The sequence below is a fragment of the Sphaerodactylus townsendi genome, linkage group LG16 (genome assembly GCF_021028975.2).
Source record: "Sphaerodactylus townsendi isolate TG3544 linkage group LG16, MPM_Stown_v2.3, whole genome shotgun sequence".
Taxonomy (NCBI): Eukaryota; Metazoa; Chordata; class Lepidosauria; order Squamata; family Sphaerodactylidae; genus Sphaerodactylus; species Sphaerodactylus townsendi.
This window is the reverse complement of record NC_059440.1, coordinates 8,741,359-8,768,074: the sequence shown is the minus strand read 5'-3', so window position 1 is coordinate 8,768,074 and position 26,716 is coordinate 8,741,359. Positions and strand designations below refer to the sequence as shown.

Below are 26,716 nucleotides of genomic sequence, written 5' to 3'. Positions count from 1 at the left end.
CTACCAGATCACCAAAATACAGTTGCCTTTATCCCTCCAGAGTTCCCACCATAAACCCCCCTCCCTGTTTCCCAGGGAATGCAAGAATAACACAGTGGAAAGAAAGATGTCTGGGAGTTGTGCATCTTAAGGCTAGCATAGTGATAGTCCTCAGCCTGCCCCCCCCTCCTGCTGGGAAGGCGCCAGGATTGTGGCTAGTTAGCTACAGTTACCAGCATCAAAGGAAAGGAAAAGGTCCACTAACGTATCAGAAGGTGAAGACAGCTGCCCCCTCCCCACCAGTGGCGTAGCACCAAGGGGGCGTGGGGGTGCGCAATGTACCAGGCGTGTGCCAGTACAAGGTTGTTCCGTAGTGTGGCAGGGCGCACGCTTGCCCCAAGCGCAGTCCCCCCTCGCTCCGCCCCTGCTTCCTAAAACCAGGTGTGAGTCCTTGCGTGCTGGCCTCCACGCGGGCCAGGGCTTTTATGGCTCTGGCCCCGGCCTGGTGGAACACCCTTCCTCCGGCTGTTCGGGGCCCTGCGGGACCTTAATGAGTTCCGCAGGGCCTGTAAAACGGAGTTGTTCCGCCGGGCCTTCGGAGGGACCAGCTGCTGAAATGGTGCCCCCCCCCCCCTTCCAGTTGGCTCTTTCATCTGCGCCTATCATCTAATGGGACTCGCCGCCCTCCCTCCCTCCCTCCCTCCCTCCCACCCTCCCGGGGAGAATTTTAAAAGTGGGGTTGGCGGACGCCTCTATTATTGTTATCGCTGTTTTAAAGTTTTTAGTAATTTATTTATAATTCATATTTTATGTTGTACACCGCCCTTGGGGATGGGGTGGTATAAAAGTCCAAACAATCAATCAATCAATCAATCAATCAATCAATCAATCAATCAATCAATCAATCAATCAATCAATCAATAAGCCCATTCTTTGTTGGTAGGAGAGGGCACATCCTGACATTGCACCTCTCAAGAATCGGGTCCCTGTTGCTCCTAGAGGCCCTGAGCAACTTCTCAGCAAAATTCACTCTGAATCCTAGCAACGCTGGCTTTTTCCTGGTAGACTTCTGGGCTCCATTACCTTTTGGCCCTGCATCATCTTCTGAAGTCTTTTGAGCACTTAACGGGATAACTAAGCCTCACTCCGTTGGGTCTTTCCTTTGATTTTCTTTTTGGCTCATTAGTGTCATCTTCCTTAATCGTACCATTAGCACCTGGGACCGGATTTAAGTGCTCTGGTTCTGTATATTCTGCAGAGAGCGATCGTTTTTTTTGTCAGTGGGCCAACGCTCCCCGGATTAAACCTTTTAGCGCTGCAGCGTCAGACTGCCAGAAAGCCAGAAGACAGCCCCGGACTGTCAATCTTTGCTGGGCGCTTGCTAGGAAGGATGGGCCGCTTCGGCAGCCGAGGATCGAAAGGGAAGGGACCGCTCGGCTCCTTTTTGTGTTTGGTTTGGTTTCGAAGCCGTGTTTGCAGCTTTTGCCCATTTTGGGTTACTGGCCTTCCCGAGTTGTTTGCTGTTTCGATGCATTTTACCTCGTATTTATGTTTGTTGGCCGTTTGGTATGAGGAAACAGAAAATGGTGTGAAAACACCAAAAATGGCATGACAATAAAGAGTCAGAGGTTCGGTTTGCACGAGGGAGCAGCGAAAACAAAGCGTGGACGTCTGACCTGGAGCAGAGGGGCTGCAAAATTCCAGTTGTGTCCTGAATTAAACAGCATTAATTCAGCGTTCCCCTCACACAGCAACTTCTAAACATTGGCATTTTACGAGCCACTCTCTTCATTTGTTCTTGTGGGCCTTGTCAGCGCCGGTCTTCTGCTGCCCTGCCATATCGCGAAAAGCAAGCCTGGGAGAGCTAACGCTTGTTTCAGTAAAACCTGGGTTCTTTTCTCCAATAACTCCAACCAGCTGAGGTCTCAACGATTTTTATTGAAAAACAGAAATAAAAGAAATAAAACTTAAATGCACGGAGGTTGCTCATTAGGTGGTTACATTCCTTTTGGTTCTTTGTCCCCATTCCAGGAACCCATGGCCCAGAGATGCTTCTCTGACCATGTCTCAAGATGGAATTCAAAACCCTTTGTTTTCCCCTTCTCAGGAAAACTCTGTTCAGGCCACGAGGTAACTTAGGCCTTTGAAGTTTCATCCTAGCCACCTCTGCATAGTTTCCTGTCCTCCCTCCAGGAGATCAAAAGGCAAAGATGCTTTTCACAGTCATATGTGACTTTCCTTTACTGTAGCTATAGCGTCATTCCATGACAAATTTAATTGTCGCTTCTACACTGTGGTGCTGCATAACAGCAAATTTGAGTTGAGTGTACAACCTGGTCACCAATGAGCGAACTGGTTGGTTCATTCAGATCAGTCTGTGGACTAAATAACAAGGTTACAGAAGCCTTGGTTTCCCACCCATGAGAGCGTGCACACACTGCCCCCCCCCCCCCAGCACAGCATTGTGAAGTTTTTTTGGTCTCTTCTCTGATTCATCCCTTGTTATTTAATTATTTAGCACATTTATAGGGTCCCCTCTTCAGAGACTAGCCCCACGTGGATCACAAAGATAAACAAATCCAATGAAACCATAAGAAGAAGAAGAGTTTGGATTTATATCCCCCCTTTCTCTCCTGCAGGAGACTCAAAGGGGCTTACAATCTCCTTGCCCTTCCCCCCTCACAACAAACACCCTGTGAGGTGGGTGGGGCTGAGAGAGCTCAGAAGAGCTGTGACTAGCCCAAGGTCACCCAGCTGGCGTGTGTGGGAGTGCACAGGCTAATCTGAATTCCCCAGATAAGCCTCCACAGCTCAGGCGGCAGAGCTGGGAATCAAACCCGGTTCCTCCAGATTAGATACACGAGCTCTTAACCACTGCTGCGTGGCATGATAATAATTAACCTTAAAGCAAGGCATCAAAAGCAAAATTAAGCCAGCTAAAACGATGTCCATAAAAAAGCCCTCAGACTAGAAAACAGTCTATAAAAGTAGCTGGAAATTATGGACCCCTGCAGGCACATAACAGAGTATTAACCCCAATGGTAGCAGCTGAGGTAGCATCAGATTCTCTCCCTTCCCCCCTTCAAGCTTCCTTCTATCAGGTTTTCCCCACCTCTGCATTCCTCCTTCAACATCCTTGCCCCTGGGGTCTCTGACCCCCATAGGTTTCCATCATGGTGGTCTTCGACCTGGCACTGTATGCAGTTTTACTCCCAGTCAGACTGACAGATCTCCCTTTCCTCCCTGAAGTTGGACTGCCAACTGCCTGATGAGCCGAGCAGCTGAATTACACTCCGCTCAGCCAATCGTTCACTTTGTGGTATCCAAAGAGGGGAGGGGGCTGCCCTTTGCCGTCACCCTGTGTGTTGGCAGCAGGCCACATCTATTACTCTTCCTGTTGAGTTCCTTGGGGGATCTCTGAGGTCCCTCTGAACCTTAACGGGATTTAGCTGAGAGGAGGATCCACTCCCCAAAATGCTTTCCTGGAAAACATTTTACCCAGCAACATGGCTTGTACTTTCCTGCAACCTGGGGAGCCACGTGTGCCACGTGTGGAGTGTGCATGGAGGCAGAGCTAAGCAGAACCTTGGTTGAAACCAGAGGCATACCGGGGGGGAATGGGACCCGGGACAACACCTGCTCCAAACACCCCCCTCCCCTGCACCCCACTTACTTTAGCTGGTGGTAGCGGTCCTGGGCAGCCTGGGATCACATGGGGGGGCCTCTGGCGGGTCCACCTTCAGGAGCAGCTGGGCCTGGAACCTGCCATGGGCCCATCAGGCGCCCCACATGTGATCTAATGGGGGACGTCCGGGGTCAATTTACACCCCCCATGTCCCTCTAGCAGATACGCCACTGCAACAGTGACTGCGCACTCCCAGAATTCTCTGCAACATGCTGCAAATGAGGCGATGGGAAAGTGGTCCCTTGAAGTAGGAAGTTTAGGAGCCGCCAGATTACAAGATGAAGAGTTGACTGGTGAGTTTCAGTTCCAGCCCTGGTTGAGGGTTTAATCTCCCCACAGTGGGAAATGTTCTTCCCGTTACTAATCCAAGGGGCTTAGGTGGATCAAATATTCATGGAGAACTGATTTCTTAACAGGAAGTAAACCTGATACACAGATCAGCACTGCTGGCGGAATGTCCCTGGTTCGGTAGAAATTGTTGCACAAGTGGGTTTGGGGGTCTACGTTGTGATCCTCCCACGATCCTTTGCAACTCTTCTGGGATGGTTTGGGGGACCTTTTACCCAAACGAATCACAGGAGGGGCAGTAAGATCCCTTCATTCCCTGGTTTGGTGCTCTTTCCGAGCAATGATTTAGAAGTCTCTCTGGACAGAGGTTGCTTGGGCACGTATTTCATGCTGGAGACGTTCCCGCTGATGCCTGCCAGCCAGGCCTCCTGCCTGTTTGTGATTTACAGCATCACAGTGCCAAGGCCGGTTGGGTTCAGAGTGAGATAATCGCCAGACGTTTTTGCCTCATCGGCTCAGAAGTTTCTTCCCCGAGGGCTGCCTTAATTCGGCGGAAATGCATTTTGGCACGACTCGGGCCTCTTCCTGCTGACAACAGCATTCAGGCACTGCCAGCCCAACACCGGCAGCTTTGCCAAGATGCGCAGGGCGCACGGATGCCAGAAGCACAGGCAGAAAGAGGGCAAAGGGAGCAGGATGCAAAATGTGCATTTTATAAATCACTCAGGGATCCCTCCAGAGGTGGGATCCAGCAGGTTCTCACAGGTTCCCGAGAGTAGGTTACTAATTATTGGTAAAAAAAAAGCCGAGAGGGGTTACTAATTGGGTGATTTTTTGCCACGTGATTTCCTTTAGCTTCCTTAGTGACCCTCACTCTCAGCAGTAGCCTTAGAACTTGAAACGGTAGCTCTAGCAGGAGGTGCACCGGCATAAGTGGCAGCCTGGCGCTCACAAGTGCGTGCGTCTGCTTCCCGCACTTTGCCACAGCCCCGCCCAGGAAATGCCCCCACCTCTGGAATACCCGGCCACGCCCCCGTCATGCCCCGCCCAGCCCCATTGGCACTAATAGCCTAACCCGCAGTTTGAATCCCACCACCATGGGAACCTGTTACTAAAATTTTTGGATCCCACCACTGGATGTACTTGGATCACATTGCCAGGTGAAAACCACTCTGTTCGATTCCATTCGGTTTTTCTGAGGCCTCTTAAACACATTTACTTCTTATTTAGCACAGACAAATGCATAAACTTTTTCACACGGTGAATAATTCGAGGAATTTGCTGCCAAGCGATGCGGTGACATCCACTAAGTCTGAACATCTATACAAACCCAGCTTTATGACATATAGTCCATTGATGTGGTTAGCTATGGTGGGTGACTGGAACCTCCATGTTAAGAGGCAGTGTATCTTTAAATTGCACTTTCTGGGAAGGCAACAACAATTTTGGCTACTCCACTCTGCTTTTTAGGCCCTCTGGGGCATCTGTGGGTCATAGGATCTGGACTAGATCTGGACCAGTTGTCTGGTCCAGCACTACACCTTTGACGATCTTAAGTTGAGTGACAGTGAAAGTTGCCAACTTTTCTTAGTTGTTGGCTTGTTTAAATTATCAGCCTGCTGCCTGGGCCTTTTTTGTTTTTAAACACCTGCACAGCACCTAGTGAAGAAGAGGAGGAGTAGGTGTTGTAGTAGTAGTAGTTTGGATTTATATCGCACCCAAGGTCACCTTACAGTTATTTTACCATCTTATGCTACTCTCTTAGAGGGGAGTCCGGCCGTTCCCTCTTTTTAGGGAGGCCTTTAAATAAATTGGGTTTTGGGACGCCTGATATTTTTGCACTGACCGCTGGTTTTAATGGATTTTATTGGTTTTAGTAAATGTACTGATTGTTATGATATATTGTACACATGTGGATATTGTTGTGCACTGCCCAGAGCCCTTTGGGGATGGGGCGGTCTACAAATCCAAACAATAAAAAAATAAATCTTACTCCTGTAAGGAGACTCAAGGTGGCTTACAAGCTCCTTTCCCTTCCTCTCCCCACAACAGACACCTTGTGAGGTAGGTGGGGCTGAAAGAATCCCGAAGAACTGTGACTAGCCCAAGGTCACCCAGCAGGAATGTAGGAGTGCAGAAACACATCTGGTTCACCAGATAAACCTCTGCCACTCAGGTGGAGGAGTGGGGAATCAAACCCGGTTCTCTAGATTAGAATGCTTGGAAGGGAATACATTTTGTCACGCATTTGGCTAGCTTGATTACCTCGGACAAGCCAGTCGCCATGCAATATATTAATTTTCCTGGATGGTAGTAAATATTTCTGTTCAGCCTTTGGAATGTGATCCCTGTGAGCTGGTGAGAGGGGAAATGAAGATTGTTGCCAGATTGTGAGGATTTTTTTGCAACTGGAGGGAGCTTGTCTGGGCACAGCTAGGATGAGTCCTGAGGGAGGGCTCCATGGGGAATTTGATGGAGGATAAGCAGATTTGTAGCCTGTATTTAGAAATGCACTTTCTCTCCACTCTTCTTGTTATTTGTGTACAGATTTCAAAGGCTCCAGAAGTCTCAAATGCTGCCTATTTTTTCCCCAAAAAATTATCTCACTCTTTCTAACTATATAATTGATTTCAGCATTCAGAGGGTTCCGCTGCCAGGCTGTTCCAGACAGGGGAAGCCGAGCCTGAGGCCCAGTGGTGGGATCCAAAAATTTTAGTAACAGGTTCCCATGGTGGCGGGATTCAAACTGTGGCGTAGCACCAATGGGGCTGGGTGGGCATGACGGGGGCGTGGCTGGGCATTCCTGGGCGGGGCTGTGGCAAGGACGCAGCCGCTGCACCGGATCCATGGGCGAGGAAGCGAAGATAAGCGCCTTGGGTGCGGAAGACTTTAACCCGCGCACGCCCGGTGCACCCCCTGCTGGGCACTGCTCAAAGTTCTGCGGCGCTACTGCTGCTGGAGGAGCGTCACTAAGGCAAAAATCACGTGGCAAAATCACCCATTAGTAACCCCCTCTCGGCACACACCAATAATTAGTAACCTACTCTCGGGAACCTGTGAGACCTGCTGGATCCCACCTCTGCTGAGGCCCCTTCCGCCCTTCCCTTCCGCCCATGCAAAATAATGCGCTTTCTATCCACTTCCAATCCACTTTGCAGCTGTGCGGAATGGCAAAATCCACTTGCAAACAGTTGTGAAAGTGGATTGGAAAGTACATTATTCTGCACGTGCAGAAGGGGCCTGAGACTCGGGGCCTGACCGTGGCCCAGCCAATGAGTCGGGAGTTGATACAGGGGCTTCAGTCCCTAGCATCCCACACTGGAGTTTGAACTCTGACCGCTCAAACATCCCGTCTCAAACGCACAAAGTGTAGAGCACGTTGCTCTCCTGCCCTTTCTTATCTTGCTGGATTTCCGGGTGTCCTGTCAGTCCCCTGAACCTCCTTCTGGTCTTCTAGTCAAGGTCGAGACTGACGTGTACAGGATCTTCCCACCCCGTGCCTATTTTGTTCACCTTCCCCATGTTCGCACGGCTGTTGGAAGAAAGCAGGGCAAGATGTGGGGTCAAGTTCTCAGATTCGATTGTGCAGGGGTGGAGGAGGTGATGCTCCTTCCCCGCAGGGCTGGCGTGGCTGTTCCCTTCTGGCTTCCTTCTGCCTCCCACTGCTCCTGCTGTTCCTTTTAACGTTGGGAACATCACAGTAGCTGGACAGGATACACCTCCACACGCCTGCATTCTAAGCATCGCATTCCGGAAGGGCTAGATCAGATTCTATTTATTTGTTCCACCTTTGTACTGCACTCTCCTCCAAAAAGCTGGATTCCGTGTGCTGAGGCCTTCAGATTTCTCTGCTAGAGAGCCAGCCCTTATGCAGGGGAAGAGAGCAGCTTTTACTAAGACAATCCGGTGAGATAGCTTTAAAAGGGGCTTGGACAGATTGATGGAGGAGAAGTTGATCTATGGCTACCAATCTTGATCCTCTTTGATCTGAGATTGCAAATGCCTTAGCAGACCAGGTGCTCAAGAGCAGCAGCAGCAGAAGGCCATTGCTTTCACATCCTGCATGTGAGCTCCAAAGGCACCTGGTGGGCCACTGCGAGTAGCAGAGTGCTGGACTAGATGGACTCTGGTCTGATCCAGCTGGCTTGTTCTTATGTTCTTATGAGATGTGGTGGGTTTTCTGGGTTGTATGGCGGTGTTCCAGTAGTATTTTCTCCTGACGTTTCACCTGTATTTGTGGCTGGCATCTTGATGCAGGCGAAACGTCAGGAGAAAATACTATTAGCAGAGTTTAAAGCGGAGTCACTCTGGTAAGATGAGGAGGTCTATACTAGTCTTCTTGCACTCACTGCAACTTTCTAGCACTCTTGGAAAAGAATACTCTCCATACAAGATGTTCTTCCATACCGGTAGGAAGGTTTTACTTTAGCAGTTGCAAGGTTACACAAGTCTATGCTGTACAAGACTATAAAGCTATTCAGAACTCTTCATCAAGAACAAAGTTGAACACACACACTGAACTTGACACTCAACTCAGACTCAGAACTTTGCATATACAGTGTTTTGGTTCTTATACATTCAACAAGGATACTTCCCCCCCTCCAGCAACAGCCTCTCATTGGTCTAGAGCAGGGGTAGGGAACCTGTGGCTCTCCAGATGTTCGAGAACTTCTGGAATTCACATCAGGCTTTATCGGCATGGCGGAAGTACATTACATGCGGCGAAAACTGATATTCCCTGAGCTGACAGTTCCTGCTCAGTAAATTCGAACTTCTATCGGTATCGGTAAAAAAAGGTTAAGCGCCTTGTCGCACCAGCCTCCGTTGACTGTCTCTGGCCAGCCTCTTAATGTTGCGACGAAGCTTCTGCTTTGCGGCTAGAGATGGGAACCTTTTGTGACGATTTTATATCGCGACCGACCTACTGGACATGGCCTACGGAAAACCCGCCGTCGTAGATTCCGTCACGTGAAAGCGCACAGCAATTGCTGAAATCGAGTGGAACCGCAAACGACGGGGATTTGAATAAGGATGAATAAAACCATACGCCATTTCTTTTGGTTTCCATTATTCCTGGCGCATTTAGTTTGCCCACTGGCCCATATTTTCTATCGCAAATGCCTTTCCTCCGCTTGCCGAGTTATTCGACAGAGGTCAACCGAAATCTTATGTTTCAGGCTATGGGGAACGGAAAACTGGAAGGCTTCATGCAAAATCTCATATCCAGCTGTTGCAGCCCACCTGATTTTCATTATTAATTTCCAACTAGGTAACGAAACTCGGAAGACATGCCGCCTGCATGGATGAGGCAGCGACGTTACGATACGGCATTTTCGGGGTGCCGTCTTCTGGCTTACTTCATCGTGGGTGGCAGCCAGCCAGGGCGCAAACCAGGTTGCCCATGGGCTCCAGTTTGCCTAGATACACCTCTGATGAAACTGCTGAAACGGAATAGGGAAGGTTGTGCCCGCTTGGTTCACAAGAGAGTCAAACAATAAATTCCAGAATCCTGTCTACTTTTTTGAAGGGGGGCCGGGCACTGTCCCCACCCCAATTTTAAGGTCATAAGTATTTAGGTGCGGCGTCTAATCTGTCATGGAGCCGGTACTCTCCAGGTCAACAACCTGCGCCAGCTTCTCAGTCATTGAACAGAGACTCTTCCTAGCCCCTAACCAAAATAGCAGCGCTATCGCCATAACCTGCCTCAAATGTACTTAGAATCATAGGCCCTTTCGTCACCGGGCCTTTATGGCACCAGCATACAAGTTGGCAGCGTATCCCAGGAGCTATTCTAGAGACATAAACTGCTCACCCGAAGCGGCGGATTTCAACCTCGCGAGCGGCTCAAAGGCTCCATTCTCCCACAGGCGGTCGACCCTACAATATATCCAGTCGCGAACAGGACGCTCCTTATCTCTGGCGGCGCCAGAACTGTGGAATTAGGCCGAGGCGGCGGCATCAAACACCGTCTTCCGGTTGTTTCTGGTAGATTAAGTATGCGGTCCGGGGGTTGATGGCATCGTGTCGCGCGACCCAACCCTACATATCGTCTTCAATCTTGAGCTTTGGCCATAGAGTTGGAAAGAGACCCCCCCAAAGAGACCCATGAAGTCCAACCTCCTGCAATGCAGGAACACACAATCAAAGCACTCCTGACTTCCTAATGAACATTTACCTTTTAATCGGTGGCTGTGATCCGCGATTGGAAACGCACGTTTGCAAACTTACACACCGGCTCTGACTTGGATGGTCTAGACTAGCCCCATCTCATCAGATTTTGGAAGATAAGCAAGGTTGGCCCTGGTAACTGTTTGGATAGGAGACCACTGAGGAGGTCTGGGGTCCCGACTCAGAGTCAGGCAATAGCAAGCCACCTCTGTCCATCTCTTGCCTTGAAAAACCGATAGGGTTACTGTAAGTTGGCCACAACTTGGCGGCACTTTCCTCCTCCTCCTCCTCCTCCTCCTCCTCCTCCTCCCATACACTCATTTTGCCGCTTTGTTGCTTGAAATAAACTGAAGTTGGGTTTGTTGTTCATGGAGGAGCCGCTGTGCCCCCCTCCTTCTGCAGAGATGCAAAAGTGGAATTGCTGGAGGTACCCCATTTGAGTCCCAGCCAACCTCTTATTCCTGTTGTCCGGACTGCTGTGCACCTTTTTGAGTGTGACGTCGCAGGGGTGTGCGTGTGTGTCCTGGAGCCACAACTCTTTCATACGAAGCTGCGGTAGCAAATGGCAATATAGGTGCCTTTTGTCAAAGTCTTATGTCAATCTCGTGAGCTCTTTAATGCAATTAAAGTTGCTGGTAATTAAGATTTGGAAATGAAGCCGTTTCCACGAAGATAATTTGTGCTCCGCGTTGCAGGCAGTGATTTGAATCAAAATGAGAACACTGACTCCAAAAGCCTTTTATTGTATCACGTCCACGGTATTTCCCAGTGGGACGTGAAACCGTTTCCCTTCTGGAATTGTTCCGTGCCACAAAGGGAGCACGCCAATATGCCAGTTGGGGAGCAAAAAACCTCAAGACTGGCTTTGCTGGAGCACATAAAGCTCTGTTTAGGTCAACCTCTTGGCTCTGGGTGCTTCTGGAAGCCCTCTGGTGGGACCTCAAGGGTTTTCTTAGCACTGCCTCTTACTCTGAGGTAGACTGTTCACAAACATGGGGGTTTCTTATAGCTGTTAGGTTCATGTCTCTGGGTAGGCTTATGAATTTTCTGTTTCCACTGGGGTAGCTGTATTAGTTTTTTGCAGAAAAAAATAAACTAAAAGAAGGCTCTATACCAGTGATGGCGAGCCTATGGCACGGGTGCCAGAGGTGGCACTCAGGGCCCTCTCTGTGGGCACTGGGATTCATCATGTGGGGAGGATCCCCTCCCCCCCATCTACATCTAGGCTGGCCTGGGCGCTGGAAGCGATTATTAACCTTAAACCAAAGGAATTGGATTTTGGGAAGCGGTATAGGTAACCCACATTGTCGCTGTTAAACCTGCGTTTTTCATGCAAAAGAACTAAAGGCGTGATCAATGTATTGTCGAGGCTTTCCGCGGTCACTTGGGTCTGTATGTGGTTTCCGGGCTGTATAGCGTGTTCTGGCATTCTCTCCTGGCGTTTATTGCCATCACGAAGATGCCAGCCACGAATGCAGGTGAAGCGTCAGGAGAAAATACTGCCGTACAACGAAGCTACAACGCAACAAATGATCGCTGCCTGGGGTAGCTTCCTACCAGGTTGCTGGCAATGGGGCTTGCTTCACAATTAAACCCTCTGGTGTTGTGATTCGCCGTTTGAAGGATTTGCATAGTTTGCTTCAAGCAAAGCCACCTTCTACCGCAAACTTACCTCCCTAACGCGCCGCGCCTCAGGAGCCAACCATTTCTAAACTAAAACCTCAGTATTCAGGTTAAATTTACCCGTGTTGGCACTGCGATAAATAAGTGGGTTTTGCGGGTTGCGGATTTGGAGCACTCAGTCACCGAAAAGGTTAGCCATCACTGCTCTATACTCTGTCAATGTAGAAAAAGATGTTAGTACCAGTCAGCTGATATGTAGCGGTCAAGAAAATTGTATGCCTCCACATTAGAATATAGTCCCAAAATTATGAGAATTATCATTCATTTTTATGTGCTGCCTTAGTCAAAACCATTCTTTTGTGCATGATTGAACATGGTACTTTGATGCAAGAGCGTTTATCGTTCATTGAATGACTATCATCAAGGGGTGGGGAGCAGGGCCAGGTGGGCACTAGGACCCAAATGAACATTCATACAACAAAGAAGGTCTGTCATGTTGAGTTCTGTGGTGGAGGAATATACACCCCTATTAACATCTTTTTCTGAGACTATAGTAGCAAATATATTGTGCCATAAGCTTCAAGAATGTAAGATGAGCCTGCTGGATCAGGTCCATCTAGTCTAGCACTGTTTTTCACAAAACAGCCAACAGTTTACTCTGGAGGACCAAACAAAGAGGGCATAGAGTTTGAGAAGTTCTGCTGCCGCCGCCTCCTAGCACTTGGATCCAGATGTTTGCCACCTCTGTAGATGGGGCTTCCTTAACCATGGCTGGCAGCTGCTGACGGTCCTCTCCTCCGTGAATCTGTCTAACCCCCTTTTAAAACATTCTTGTGGCCATCACCTCTTTCCCAGGCAGTGATTTCCACAGGTTATTTACTCACTGAGTAAAGACACACACACACACACACACACACACACAGGTCCATTTTCATCACACACACACAGGTCCATTTTCATCACCACCACCCTTGGGCTGGAGTCCACTTTGTCTGATGCATGAGTAAGAAACCTCGGGACTGCGATATTTGGAGGGATGACCAGTCAGAGGAGTTTACCCAAAAGACTATTTTAAAAAACGTCCAGAAGGTACAATCTGTGATATTTCTATGGAAAAGTAAGCTACTGAACTTCAAAACTTTAAAAAATGTTTGTTTGTTTGTTTGTTGCATTTAATATACCGCCCACCCTCAAAGGGTTCTGGGCGGTACACAAAGATAAAAACCATTAAAACGTTATTACAGTAATTAAAATCAGAATAATTAACATAACATCCTAACAATAAAAACCAAACCACAGATGGCAACTCAGAGGAAAGGACCTCCCACCCTCCTGGGAGAGGACTGGCATACCATTAAAGGCAACCAGTGAAGATGGAATGCAGGGGACAGCAAATCAGCGGCTAGCCTCCCCAAAAGCCCGGTGGAACAACTCCGTTTTACAAGCCCTGTGGAACCGACCAAGGCCCTGTAGGGCCCTGATGACCGAAAGAAGAGTGTGCCACCAGGTGGGACCAAGGTCATAAAAGCCCTGGCCAGCCGCATCATCGAGGGGTCAGGAACCGCCAGTTTAGGAAGCCATCAAATGTCAGAGCCTCTAGCAGGTGGAATCTTCCTCTTTCAAAGAGTGACATGAGGACTAGAAACATGCCCCGTTTAAAGACAGAGGATGGATGTCTTGGAATACCAATTGCTGGGCAGCTGTGACCATGTGAGAAACCTCTCCAGCTGTGTAGGCTGACACTCTCGATTTGGGTCCAGATTTTCTTGAGTAACTGAGCACTTACAGATTGCTCAACTATCTTTGCCAACCCCACTGACTGTATACTGTTTGTCTTCTCCTTGCTTCCCTCCCACCCCAGAATATCGACATCACCAACTTCAGCAGCTGGGCTGGAGGCGGCAGTTTAGCCTGGCTAAGCTCTCCTCACACCTTACCTGCCCTGCGCATCCCCTTCCAGGAGCTCAGCAGCCAAGACAAGGTGAGTGAGTCACCAGTGAATTCATCACCAACGTAAGGAGACACCTTGTACCAAGTCAGATTATCGGTCCACTTGGTATTGCCTGCTCTGGTTGGCAGCTGCTTCCTAGCATTCCCGGTGGCCTGAGATTCTTCAACTGGAATTCCACCGGGTGGAGCCTGCAGAATCATTTGCGTCTGCAGTCCCCTGCGTGGTGTGATGAAGTTAAGAACAAGGTGGATTCTAATCCCTGGAGAACCAGGTTTGATTCCCCCACTCCTCCCACCCTGAAAGTGGCAGAGGCTTATCTGGTGAACCAGATGTGTTTCTGCACTCCTACATTCCTACACTCCTTATCTGGTGAGCCAGATGTGTTTCCGCACTCCTGCATTCCTGTAGGGCAGTGATGGCGAACCTTTTCGAGACCGAGTGCCCAAACTGCAACCCAAAACCCACTTATTTATCGCAAAGTGCCAACACGGCAATTTAACCTGAATACTGAGGTTTTAGTTTAGGAAACGGTTGGATCACAGAGCCGCGTTACTCAGGAGTAAGCTTGGCTGAGTATTAAATTGGCTTTGCTTTGGTAACCCGTGCAATGCGCTTCGAATGGGTGAATCCAGACCCTAGGAGGTTTTACTCAGAAGCAAAGCCCCCACCCGCGTGACAAACTCTGTGTGTCATTGCTTACAGAGAAGGCTCTACAGGTGCCCACCTCTGGCACCCGTGCCATAGGTTCGCCACCACTGCTGTAGGGTGACCTTGGGCTAGTCGCAGTTCTTTGGAGCTCCCTCAGCCCCACCTACAAGGTGTCTGTTGTGGGGAAAGGAAGGGAAAGGAGCTTGCAAGCCACCTTGAGTCTCCTTACAGGAGGGAAAGGTGGGGTATAAATCCAAACTCTTCTTCTTTTTCTTTGGCCCCTCTGGCTGAATGCAGAACAGCAGGGCTGGGAATTGTTGCTCGTGAACATAGAAAGTTAAGTCTTGGCTGCTGAAACTGCCCATCATTGTCCAGAATCTCAGGCGAATTCCCAACACTTTCTGACAGAGATCCCTTCACTGGAGATGCCGGCAAGTGAACGTGGCGCCTTCTTGTATGCGAAGGAAGTGCTCCAGCACTGAATTACGACGCCTCCCTTGAACATTTCGATCTGCTAAAAAGAAGCGCTGGGTTGACTGAGCGGCAGAGTGCTTCTTTTTTTTAAAGTTTAATGATTTTTAAAATGAGTTCTTATAAAACATTCAAGCTGCGACTTAGAAGAAGCATTTCCTTCCGTAAGGCAGTACCTCTTCACCGATGCATCTTGCGGCAGCTTTCCCTTAAGGTCACCTACGCAACAAAGCAAGAATTCCTTTTTCCTCACTGTTCCATTATGGGGGCCTTGGCATATTAATTAATTAACAAACCCATAGGATTAGTTGGTTAATCTTTCTTGGATTCGCCAACAGCCCTAGTGATGATCATGTTGCTTTTAGTTTCTGCGGCATGTTTATTCAGGTGCCTGGGGCCAGCGTACAGAGGAGGCTCAGAGATCTCCCCAAATCACAACTGATCTGCAAGTGACAGGGATCCGTTTCCCTGGAGAAAATGTCTGCTTTGGAGGGCAGACTGCATGGAGAAGTAGTGGTTAAGAGCAGGTGCATTCTAATCTGGAGGAACCGGGTTTGATTCCCCGCTCTGCTGCTTGAGCTGTGGAGGCTTATCTGGGGAATTCAGATTAGCCTGTGCACTCCAACACACGCCAGCTGGGTGACCTTGGGTTAGTCACAGTTCTTCTGAGCTCTCTCAGCCCCACCCACCTGACAGGGTGTTTGTTGTGAGGGGGGGAAGGGAAAGGAGTTTGTCAGCCCCTTTGAGTCTCCTACAGGAGAGAAAGGGAGGATATAAATCCAAACTCTTCTTCTTCATTACATCCTGCTGAGGTCCCCCGCTTCCTCAAACCCCACCCCAAAAGCTCCACTCCCAAATCTGCAGGAATTCCCCAATCTGGAGGTGGCAACCATACCGAACAGGTAGATCTATGCATATGTCTGCAAGCTCATGAAGTAATACTTGTGGACTCTCAACTTCGGTGGGTCTTTTTGGAAAGACTGGGCAGTCCTCTTTGCTCTAGCCGGCTTTCTTGCTCTCAACCAGCAAAGGTCACCCTATGCCCGTGGTGGCGAACCTTTGGCACTCCAGAGGTTATGGACTACAATTCCCATCAGCCCCTGCTGATTGGCCATGCTGGCAGGGGCTGATGGGAATTGTAGTCCATAACCTCTGGAGTGCCAAAGGTTCGCCACCACTGCTATGCTGCAGCCGCAAGAACTTGAAGCTTGCTGGATGTAAGATCCCTTCCGCACACGCAAAATAATGTGTTTTCAAACCACTTTCACAACTGTTTGCAAGTGGATTTTGCTATTCCGCACAGCTTCAAAGAGCACTGAAAGCAGTTTGAAAGTGCATTATTCTGCATGTGCGGAATGAGCCTAAGAGACGGAAAACTTATTTTTAGGAATTAACCTTTTTAATTTTTTTTCCAGGTGGGCAATAAGCACTCAAGTATGGTGTTACTCTTGGCCTGCTGTTGCTCACTTTGCTGTTCTCCTTGCTCTGCAAAACCCCCACCCTGTGCCCGCCAATCAACCTGTGTTTTGCATGCATTTCTCCCCCCAGCCCCACCCAGACATATGGGTGCATGCACACAATCGCATTTTTTTTCATTTGCCTGCTTGATTAATTTGTTTCCCTTGTCGTTTTGAATAGGGTGGCAGTTTTAGAAATTGTGGTCTGGGTTTCCTGGTCTGAAGGTGCCAGGGTGGGGAGGAAAGGTGAATTTCAGGCTGGAACTTACATCTCATTTTTTTCCCCGGCAGAAATTCAGAGGGCCGTAACAGTCAGGGCCGGCAGCTGACTTTTTGGCTCGGTGGGTTAGGGCTTCTTTCTGGGGTCCTTATAGTCTTCTTCTAAGACTATAAGTAGTTAAGAGCAGGTGTACTCTAATCTGGAGGAACCGGGTTTGATTCCCCGCTCTGCCGCCTGAGCTGAGGAGGCTTATCTGGGGAATTCAGACTAGCCTGTACACTCCAACACAAGCCAGCTGGGTGACCTTGGGCTTGTCACAGTTCTTTGGAGCTCTCTCAACCCCACCTACCTCACAGGGTGTTTGTTGTGAGGGGGGAAAGGAAAGGATTTTATCAGCCCCTTTGAGTCTCTTATAGGAGAGAAGGGGAGATAAATCCAATTCTTGCGCTGCCTTCTTTCTTTGAAGTTGGAGACTCCAGAAGGGCCCATTTTAAGGTTCTTGGGGAGGCCATCTGTTCTCCCACCAAGAAAGGGAAAAATCTCTCACGCCACCTACCCAACCATTAGTTAACATTAAGCATCACTGTGGCTTTAGCATCGCATAAACTATCTGGAAAACGGTACAACCATAGAAAACAAGGCAGTAAAAAGCAAGATAATAAATACACTTAATAATCCTATACCACATTCCAGCTCTGCTCATAAAACCTCCCTCCTGAACTGTTCTGTGACATTACAGTTTTGTTTTCTTTATAAAAACAAGCAATTTAAATTAGTTTAATATAGAATATCAAGATCAGCATGTTCTTATTATCCAATAACTAATGAAGCAAAGGCAGTCTTTTCCAATACCGTAGACTTAATAGAATGAGAAACAAAAAAATCTTCTCCCGCGTCAGTAAAATTAAGAACTGCTCTCACAGGACTCAGTTACCTCCTGAGAGTAGAGTGACCGAGATCATATTGTAATATTAATAGCTACTAACATAAATCGTTATTGAAACAATAGTCATATTGGAGCATTGTGGGTTTTCCGGGCTGTATGGCCGTGTTCCAGTAGCATTTTCTCCTGACGTTTCGCCTGCATCTGTGGCTGGCATCTTCAGAAGAGATCATCTGAAGATGCCAGCCACAAATCTGGCGTAACATCAGGAGAAAATGCTACCTATTCTGTTTCCACTATACAATGGCATCGGAAAACCCACTACTGGGCTTCTGTCTCTATTCTATCAGTGATTCAGAAGCGTGAAAGCCTTCGACAATGGTCATATTTATTACCGATAGCAGAAAGTGTTTACAATGGACATTTGCTTTTAATATATCTATATATAAAGTCTTTATTAAATTATTCAAAAGGAATTTATTCAGGACAAAGTCACACTATTGGCATTATACAGATAATTTGCTCTCCATTTTCACATCCAAGACCTGACTATCTTATAGTCTGTCTCTCTAGCTCATATATATCATCTGCATATCTAATTTGTGTAACAGACAAGATTTTTTAAAAAGCAAAAACAAACGAATGCAGTATCATATAAAAAGAGAAGGAACTTTCAATATCCACACCTAAAGCTTGAGCCCAGCTGAGAATAAATACAAGCCACATTGTTCTTTCATAAATTCTAACCATATTCTCACATTTTTTTCTAATGGGCTTTCTTTCAACATTTTAGTTTATCTAATTCCATGTACGTTCATATTTTATTCAGCATTCCTCCTTGGACTCTTTGACATTTTTTGTCGATGACATTTGCCTTCTCGAGAATTCTGGGTTTGGAATAGCGGGGCTGTGGTTTTTCCAGAAAATGCACTACCTCGAAGTGTGGTGGAGTCTCCTTCTTTGAAGGTTTTGAAAGATAGGCTGGATGGCCATCTGTCAGGAGTGCTTTGATTGTGTGTTCCTGCATTGCAGGGGGTTGGACTGGATGGCCCTTGGGGTCTCTTCCAACTCTATGATTCTAAGAAACACAGAATTCAGAGGCTGAGAAGTGATACCTTAACTTGAACTAGGTCTAAATTCAGGAGCACCTTCGAGATCAGCAAGATTTTCTGGTTATAACAATTCGAGAGTTGAAGCTCCCTTCATCAGAATACAGACCTTGAGCTCCCAGAAGCTCAGACCCCAAAACTTTTCTTGGTTTTTAAGGTGTCTCTAGATTCAAATCTAACTCTTATTTTGCAGACCAACCCGGCTACCCGCTGAAACTATCTTAAATTGGTTTCACTTTTTACCCAACTACCCTCTTTACCCGAATATAAGACATCCCCTAAAAATAAGACATAGTAGAGGTTTTGCTGAAGTGCAAAATATAAGGCATCCCCCGAAAGTAAGACATAGCAAAGTTTTTGTTTGGAAGCATGCCCGACAAACAGAACACAGAAAAATAAGACATCCCCTGAAAATAAAACATAGCGCATCTTTGGGAGCAAAAATTAATATAAGACACTGTCTTATATTCGGGGGAACACGGTAGAGTTCTTTATTTTTTGTCCTGTGCATCCCAACTACTCAATTCAATTTGGGGGCTTCCCCCCCCCCCACTCAAGTGCTCTCCCACTCTTGACCTACCCTCATCCTGATCTTATTTCCACAGAAAAGAAATCTCCTTTTGGCATTCCAAGCAGCTGAAAGCGTAGGCATCAAACCCAGCTTGGTAAGTGCCTTTTGTTCTGGACTGGAGGAAAGGGGGGAGGACCGGGGGGGGGGGGGGGGGCAGACTAAAGAGGCCAGGGCCTGCAAAGACAAGATGGCACGCCAGGATCTTGGGGAGGTGGGCCGTCTTCCAACTTTTCTGTAAGAAAGCCCAACACTCTTTGCTGAAAGTTTGCTTTTAACTGACAATCACACTTGAGGAAACTGACTCATCGTTGAGCTCAACTTCTGTTAAACGCTGTGGCCACCTGGAAAGCAGTGGGCTTGCTTCACCGTTACCCCCTGCTGTACCTTTTATAAGAATTAAAAAAAAAACAAAACCTTGCTACATTTCTGAGCTTGCAAACCTCCAGTGCAGAGTGTAGGTGGGAATTTTCCGTGCTGTGTGTCATTTTCCCTGCACACAGCCCAGTTCTCACGTATGTGCATCAGTCATTTCCAGGTTGCAGTCTGAAGGTTTCTGTGCAAGTGTGAGCCGAATTCTCCACGCTGGATATTATTTTGCAGATTATGTCATGTCGCAAGATTGCTGTTATCTCGCAGCATTTATTTTGCATTGTTGCTCCCATCAAGACTGGGAAAAAAGACGGCTTCTTTCTTTTGAAAAAGTGAAAGCTGAGATTCTGTGGTCTGCAGCCTGTCTCAGGTCCTGCTTGCCCAGGTGGTGTGTGGCACAGGTGCAAATATGTTCACCTGGTCTAGCTTCCCATGCTCACCTGATCTAGCTTCACCTGGTCTAGCTTCAGCTTTTGAGTGCAGCATTTTTGACCAAGCAATTCTTTTTGGTCCAAGCTCAGGAGTATGAATCTGCCTTTTTAAAAAAAGCTTCAGCTTGCTTTTGTTTTCAGATGATGTTCTGAGCTTTTTCATTTCACCTGTTTTTCCTCCAAGTATTCCTGATACATTTGTTTTATTTATTTTATGCAAAGAACAGGTGTTTTCAATGGTAATAATGATACTAAATTTCATTAACAAGGCCGGTGTGTGTGTGTTTGTATAGATAGATTGATAGATGATAGGTAGGTAGGTAGGTAGGTAGGTGGGTGGGTGGGTGGGTAGATTAGGTAGGTAGATTAGATGGGTAGATTAGGTAGGTAGATTAGATGGGTAGATTAGGTGGGTAGGATAGATAGATAGATAGATAGATAGATAGATAGATAGATAGATAGATAGATAGATAGATAGATAGATAGATAGATAGATAGATAGATAGATAGATAGATAGATAGATAGATAGATAGATAGATAGATAGATAGATAGATAGATAGATAGATAGATAGATAGATAGATAGATAGTCTGGCTATTTTTCAGCCTCTGAAGAGGCAGCTGCAGTCAGAGGCAGAGTGCTCGTGGGGGCACACCGGCTGGTCACATGGGGGTAGAGAATCACCCTCCCCTCGGCCCACCCTGCTAGGCTGCTCCTTCAGCCGGTGGAGCCTCTGCCAGCCAAAGGAGCAGCCTGGCAGGGTGGGGCTGAGGGCCCCCCAGTGGCAGCCCAGCCAGGTAAGTGGGGCGTGGGGGCATCTGGAGCAGATTTTGCCCCGGGCACCACCACCACCACCACCACCCCCCCGCACGCCTCTGGCTGCAGTCCAAGCTTGGAATCTCTGGACCACAGGTGGCAGATCACAGGTGACTTTGCACCCGAAGGTTCCAGGTCATCTGTGTGCTGCCAGGTTCCAGAGGGACTCCTCTGCCCAGTGGGTCAGACTGGACTGGGGTCATCTTATAGCCAGAACCTTTTACCTGTCTTTTCCTTGAAAAGGTCCCCAACTGCCCGCTATGTTCCACTCAAGATCCATTCTTGGGGTTTCCAACATCTTGTTTCCCACCCTGCCTGCCTTCCTGCTTCCTTGCTGGCAAAAAATTCTCCTGCCCCCTGGCAAAAAAGCCATCAGCCGGCTGATTGGAAGGGAGTAACCCTGATCTCTGCATGGGTGAATCAGCCCACAGTCACGTCTATTGGAACAGTTCGTGGTCCTTCCAGAATGCATGAAGGTGCAGGAATGTCTTAAGTTTCCACTGGGTTTCCCTTGAACTTATTTGTCCTACCCCGTTTCACCACTACCCCCCACGATTTAAAAATAAAATCTCATCTCTCGAAAAGGGTTGAAGCTGAGATTTAATGAGCTTTGGCTGCTGCCTGCTCCCTGGAATCCCGGCCAGCACGTAAACAACCTTCCGGCAGAGCGCCTGTTGTTGCTGGCAGCAGCTCCCGGTCACTGCGGCAGGGAAGATGAGAGCCATCACGTTCCCTGGAGCTGGAACGTGAAGGCTCCTTCGTGGACTCCCAGCGAGCATCGAACATCAGAGAGCCGCTTTGCCTCTCCAGGGCTTCACGGGAATGCCGGGGAGCTCCCCAAAGCAGGAGGCAACAGGCAGCCGGGGGCAAGGAGGCCCTCGCCGGACAGAGCGCAGCCCAAGTCAGCCGCTTTGGCTGGGCACAGATAAAGCTGCCAGACCCCGCCCAGCTGGCCTGGCTTCCCATCTTCTTGAAGATGCTGATTGCCTTTGAGACGTGGTAGGAGGAGAGGGAAAGACCCAGTGGTGGGATTCAGCCGGTTTGCACCGCTTCGGCACAACCGGTTGTTAAAACGGTGCTTGTAAACAACCACTTGTTAAATTATTTGAATCCCACCACCGGAACCAGTTGTTAAATTATTTGAATCCCACCACTGGAAAGACCCCACTTCAAGCATCATAAACTCACTGGACAGTGTCTCTCATCTTGGACCCCTCTCCCCTCCATCTGTAGTACGCAGATAACAGTGCTGACCACAAAGAAGAACCACAGCCATTCCCTTCTCCATGCCTTCTCCCAGAGGTGGGATCCAGCAGGTTCTCACCAGTTCCCGAGAGTGGGTTACTAATTATTTGTGTGTGCCGAGAGGGGGTTACTAATTGGGTCTGCTTTTCCGTTAGAAATTCTATTAGGTCCAAAAATCATAAAGTCCTGTTGTTTCCTATGTGGCTGGTTAGCGAAGGTAGAAAACGGGAGAATTCTCCCTGTTGGGCTGTTTTAAAAACATGTTTTAGAAATATGGTAAAGTTCCTTGTTTAAGGAAAGCATCCTTCTTTTGATTTCTAGAAACAAAATTAAGTATTTGAAAGTATTAAGTATTTGACAGGCAGTCAATTAGAGGAGGAGGAGTTGTTTCTGTTGGCAGTAGATGATAGGACTTGCTATAATGAGTTTAAATTATGGACAGAAAGATACCAGCTGGAAATTAGGAACTTTTTTTTTACAGTAAGAGTTTTTTACAGTAACAGAGAAATTATTAATGCCCCGCCCCCGTCATGCCCGGCCACGCCCCTGTCGTGCCCCGCCCAGCCCCATTGGCGCTACGCCACTGTTTGAATCCCACCACCATGGGAACCTGTTACTAAAATTTTTGGATCCCACCACTTCCTTCTCCCAATCCAATTCGACTCCCAGGTGTCTTCTCTGAACCACCCTGGCTCCCTCCGTGCCATTTCCACCCACTCTTCCTTCACCGCACTTGTCACGCCTTTCCCTGCTTTGAGAGACTGCACGGACTTTCTGGGTAGTCTGGGATGTGACCTTCAATGGGGCTTCCAAGTTCAGAGGCCTGATGAGGAGGGGAAATGTAGCGGCTGTAGCCACGTCACAACCTAAGAGCCCTGCTGGATCAGGCCAGAGATCCATCCAGTTCGGAAGGCTTCCTTCAATCATCACGACTCGTCGCCACTGACAGATTTATCCTTTACAAGTCTGCCTAACCCACAGGTATCAAACTCATGCCCTCCAGATGTTGTGGATTACAGTTCCCATCATCTCCTGCCAGCATCATGCTGGGAACTGTAGTCCATAACATCTGGAGGGTTGCGAGTTTGACACCTATGGCCTAATCCAGTGATGGCAAACCTTTTTGAGACTGAGTGCCCAAATTGCAACCCAAACCCCACTTATTTATCGCAAAGTGCCAACCCTGTAATTTAACCTGAATGCTGAGGTTTTAGAAAAACCGTTTGGCTCCTCTCCCTCCGCCCACCCGCTCAAGCAGGGGCCAGCCTGCTCTAGCCTCCAGCAGGTCCCGCGCGCACTGCTCTGTGCCTCTCTAGCATTTCTGCCTCCTCTGCACCCCCCCCCCCTCGGGCAGCAGCCACCCGGAGCACAGGCACCAGGCCTGCCAGCCAAGTCCTCCCTGCTCACCACGGTGCGCGCACATCATGCTCAGTGGCCCAGGCCAGCCTAGATGTGTGCGTGTGTGGGGGGTGATTTTCCGCCCCCCACATGACAAACTCTGTGTACGCGTGCCCACAGAGAGGGCTCCACCTCTGGCACCCGTGCTATAGGTTCGCCATCACTGGCCTAATCTCTTTTAAAGCCATCCACGCCCGTGGCCATCACTACGTCCTCTCGTGGTGAATTGTGCGCTATCCCTGCAGGCGTGCCACAAGGGCTGCCCTGTCCACCTTTAGTAAAAGATACTGGGCTGGATGACCTTTCATTTCCTCAGTCAGGGCCGGGACGTTTCTTGTTGCAGCTGAACTGCATTATTGGCTTCTGGCTCCCCTGCCCCGAGTTCTAATCCTGTCTTGTCCCCGCCACAGGAACTCAGCGAGATAATGTACACGGACCGCCCTGACTGGCAGAGCGTCATGCAGTATGTGGCCCAGATCTACAAGTACTTCGAGACCTGAGGCCCCGGAGCCGCCTAGAGGGAAGAGCCAAGCTGCAGCGGGAAGACGGAGAGGCCCCTGAAGAATGCCACGGAGAAGCACTTGATCACTTTAAAAGACGCCCACTGCCCCACCCCAGGCGCCCCGCCCCCACTCCGCAAAGCCTATCGGACTTTTCTTGTGGTTCGGCAAAAAGCCCAGGCCGGTTCTCCACTTCCGCTGCGCTATAAAGATGCCGGAGGAGGGCCTGTCTTGTCAGCGCTCTCCCTGCCCAGTGGATCTAAATAGATAGAAGGCTGGAAGACTCCCTCTTCTTGCCAGCAGCCTTTCTGTGGCTCCACAGCTACTTTGCAAGCATCAGACTCATAGCCTTCATAGCCTTCCACAAAAGGCCAGCAGAATCCTGAGGGAACAAAGGTTCCATCCACGCCTGTGGCCATCACTACATCCTCTGGTGGTCAATAGTGCTCTGCCCCTGCAGGCGTGCCACAAGACCCATTCTTCCAAGATCCACCTGTGGCAAGCTCCAAACACTGGGGGTGCATTCCAGGCTATATGTGGGTTGGTCCCCTGCCAACTTGGAGAACAATTCTTGTGGGTCTTGACTTTGCAACTGGTCCTTTGCAGGTTCGGGTTGGGGGCGGCTGATTATCTCTGTGGGCCTTTGCGAGGCTAAGATGCGCGTGTGTTTCCGATGCGTCCTGTGTTTGCGCGGGAAGAAGAGGGAACATTTCCACCGGGTCCCCACCAGCCCGAAGGGAAGGGGATACGTAGGATCTTCCTCACTAGGATCTGCAAGGATCTTCCTCGTGGATTGATTAGAAGCCAGTGGGTAGGCAAGAGGTTGGGAGTCCTTCTGTAGGTAGCGGTTGCATAGAAAGGAGAATGTTAGTATGTGTTTGCTTCCCAGCCTCTATATAACCATGGAGGCTGCTAAAGTTCTACTTCCTTCACAGCGTTTCAGACATCTAGTAGAGCAGAGATACAGTTTTATCCTTCGATGAAGCCAGCAATTGCTGGCTGCGGTGCTCCACGTTCATTGCGGGCCAAGCCAGCTTACCCTGTGATTCCCGTCTGGATGAGCCTGCAGACAGTGGCGGATGTTCTACTTCCTTGCTCGTGACTCTGTGTACGCGCCAAAAACATGCCAGCCGAGTCTCAGACTGGGCACTGAGAAGCAGAGCCTGCGTACATCGTGGGGGATGACACAGAGGGTCACGTGCGCAAGGGAAAGGCGGCGGGAGCAAAATTGGACCAGTGTTCTTTTCTGCAAAGTTTCCTTGAGATAATTGCTCTGCTAGCAACCCTGCTGGGGAATTGTCTTGCGGGGATGCTAGCTTTTGTCCTGCCAGGGCTCCAGGGCTTTGTTGTATCAAGCAAGATACAAGGAAAAACATTACTCTGTGACTGTTCATCTATTTTCAAAGCGCATGAGCCCGGCCTGGAAAAGAACTAACAATCCCATCCAACCTCGTCGTTCGGTCTGTGTCAGGGGTCTGCAACCTGCGGCTCTCCAGGTGTTCATGGACTACAATCCTGCCGGGGGGGATGGGAATTGTAGTCCATGAACATCTGGAGAGCCGCAGGTTGCAGGCCCCCGTGTGAATGGAGGTTAATAGGTCGGTGAGGATGACGGAGACTCGAGCGGGCCCTGGCGTCTGGTTGGTTGAAGTCTGACTTAAGAAGGACATCGCTCAGCACTGGCGGTCTCTGTTCTGTGAAAACATGAAAACAAGCCAAATTGTGTGTAACGTAAATGACAGAGGAACAAAACAGCGCGTCACACACTGAAGACAGAGAATCAATATATTCAATGAATGTATTTATGTATATTTTATAATTGTCCAGTTACTGAATCCAATAATTGTACATCCAGTTTTTTCAACAATAAAAGTTCATTTTTTGAGATATATAATCCATATCTTCAATATATCCTGAACAAAAATAGTTCATTTTTTCAGTATCTTTAGGATAATTATATTCCATATAGAAAGTACTTCCCAAACGACTCGCGCGTTTATAAGTACGTTTTCACTGTAGTCTTCCTCAGGAGAAGCAATTCTTTCAGGAAAATTATTCATTCATTCATTCATTCATTTTATTTATTTATTTATAATTGGTTTTATATACCGCCCCTCCCCCGAAGGGCTCTGGGCGGTGAACAACACAATAAAACAATAGTTACAATAAAACCCCATTAAAACAGCAATCAATAATGTTATATTGGCATCCAATCGTGAAAATTTGCCATGCACAGGTCTTTTTGTCTCTCAACAGAGCTGACACACAAACCCAAATGGCTGCGTACACTCTACAAAAGCTTAGGTAAGATCCCAGGATGTACTGGATGTACAATTATTGGATTCAGTAACTGGACAATCATAAAATATACATAAATACATTCATTGAATATATTGATTCTCCGTCTTCAGTGTGTGACGCGCTGTTTTGTTCCTCGGTCTCTGTTCTGTCGCCATGTGAAGCTGCGTCATTCGGAAGCACTTCTGAGCGGTGTCCCAACTAGGCAGTCTTCGTTAGCGGTTCAGTGTGATTTGCAGCATTACCAGCTAGGGCCTCTCGGTGGATGCTGAGCCCTCTGCGGGGGAACACGCCCGTTTTCTGAATGGCTCACTTTGACACACACCAGTGTCACAAGAAGCCGTTGCAAAACCTCCTGGGCAGCAGTTCGCACCTGCGAGTTCCCAGAAAAGCGGTACTTGTTCCCATTAAACGAGACCCACTTCATGTGGCTCTTCTTTGCGTCTTCTGAATGAATCCCTCGACGGTCTCCAAAACGTGGGAGGAAAATCCAGATGGGAGTCTGCCGAGGAATAACCCCGTGCCGTCTCTTCGTTCCTCGGAGGATGGGAATTCATACTTGTGTTTACAGATCCAAGACCTTGTCATGTATTTGTACTACTGTC

At 48.5% G+C, this 26,716-nt stretch overlaps 1 protein-coding gene across 1 annotated transcript in view; it reads left to right on the top strand.

Moving 5' to 3' along the window:
* The window catches only part of SPECC1 (sperm antigen with calponin homology and coiled-coil domains 1), a 77,171-nt gene that overhangs the window by 46,477 nt on the left and 3,978 nt on the right, over positions 1–26,716 (top strand). The window contains exons 6-8 of the mRNA XM_048519389.1: positions 13,605–13,724; positions 19,088–19,147; positions 23,724–25,378. Of these exons, the coding sequence (XP_048375346.1) occupies positions 13,605–13,724; positions 19,088–19,147; positions 23,724–23,813 (270 nt within the window). The 3' untranslated portion in view covers positions 23,814–25,378. The remainder of the gene's footprint in view (positions 1–13,604; positions 13,725–19,087; positions 19,148–23,723; positions 25,379–26,716) is intronic.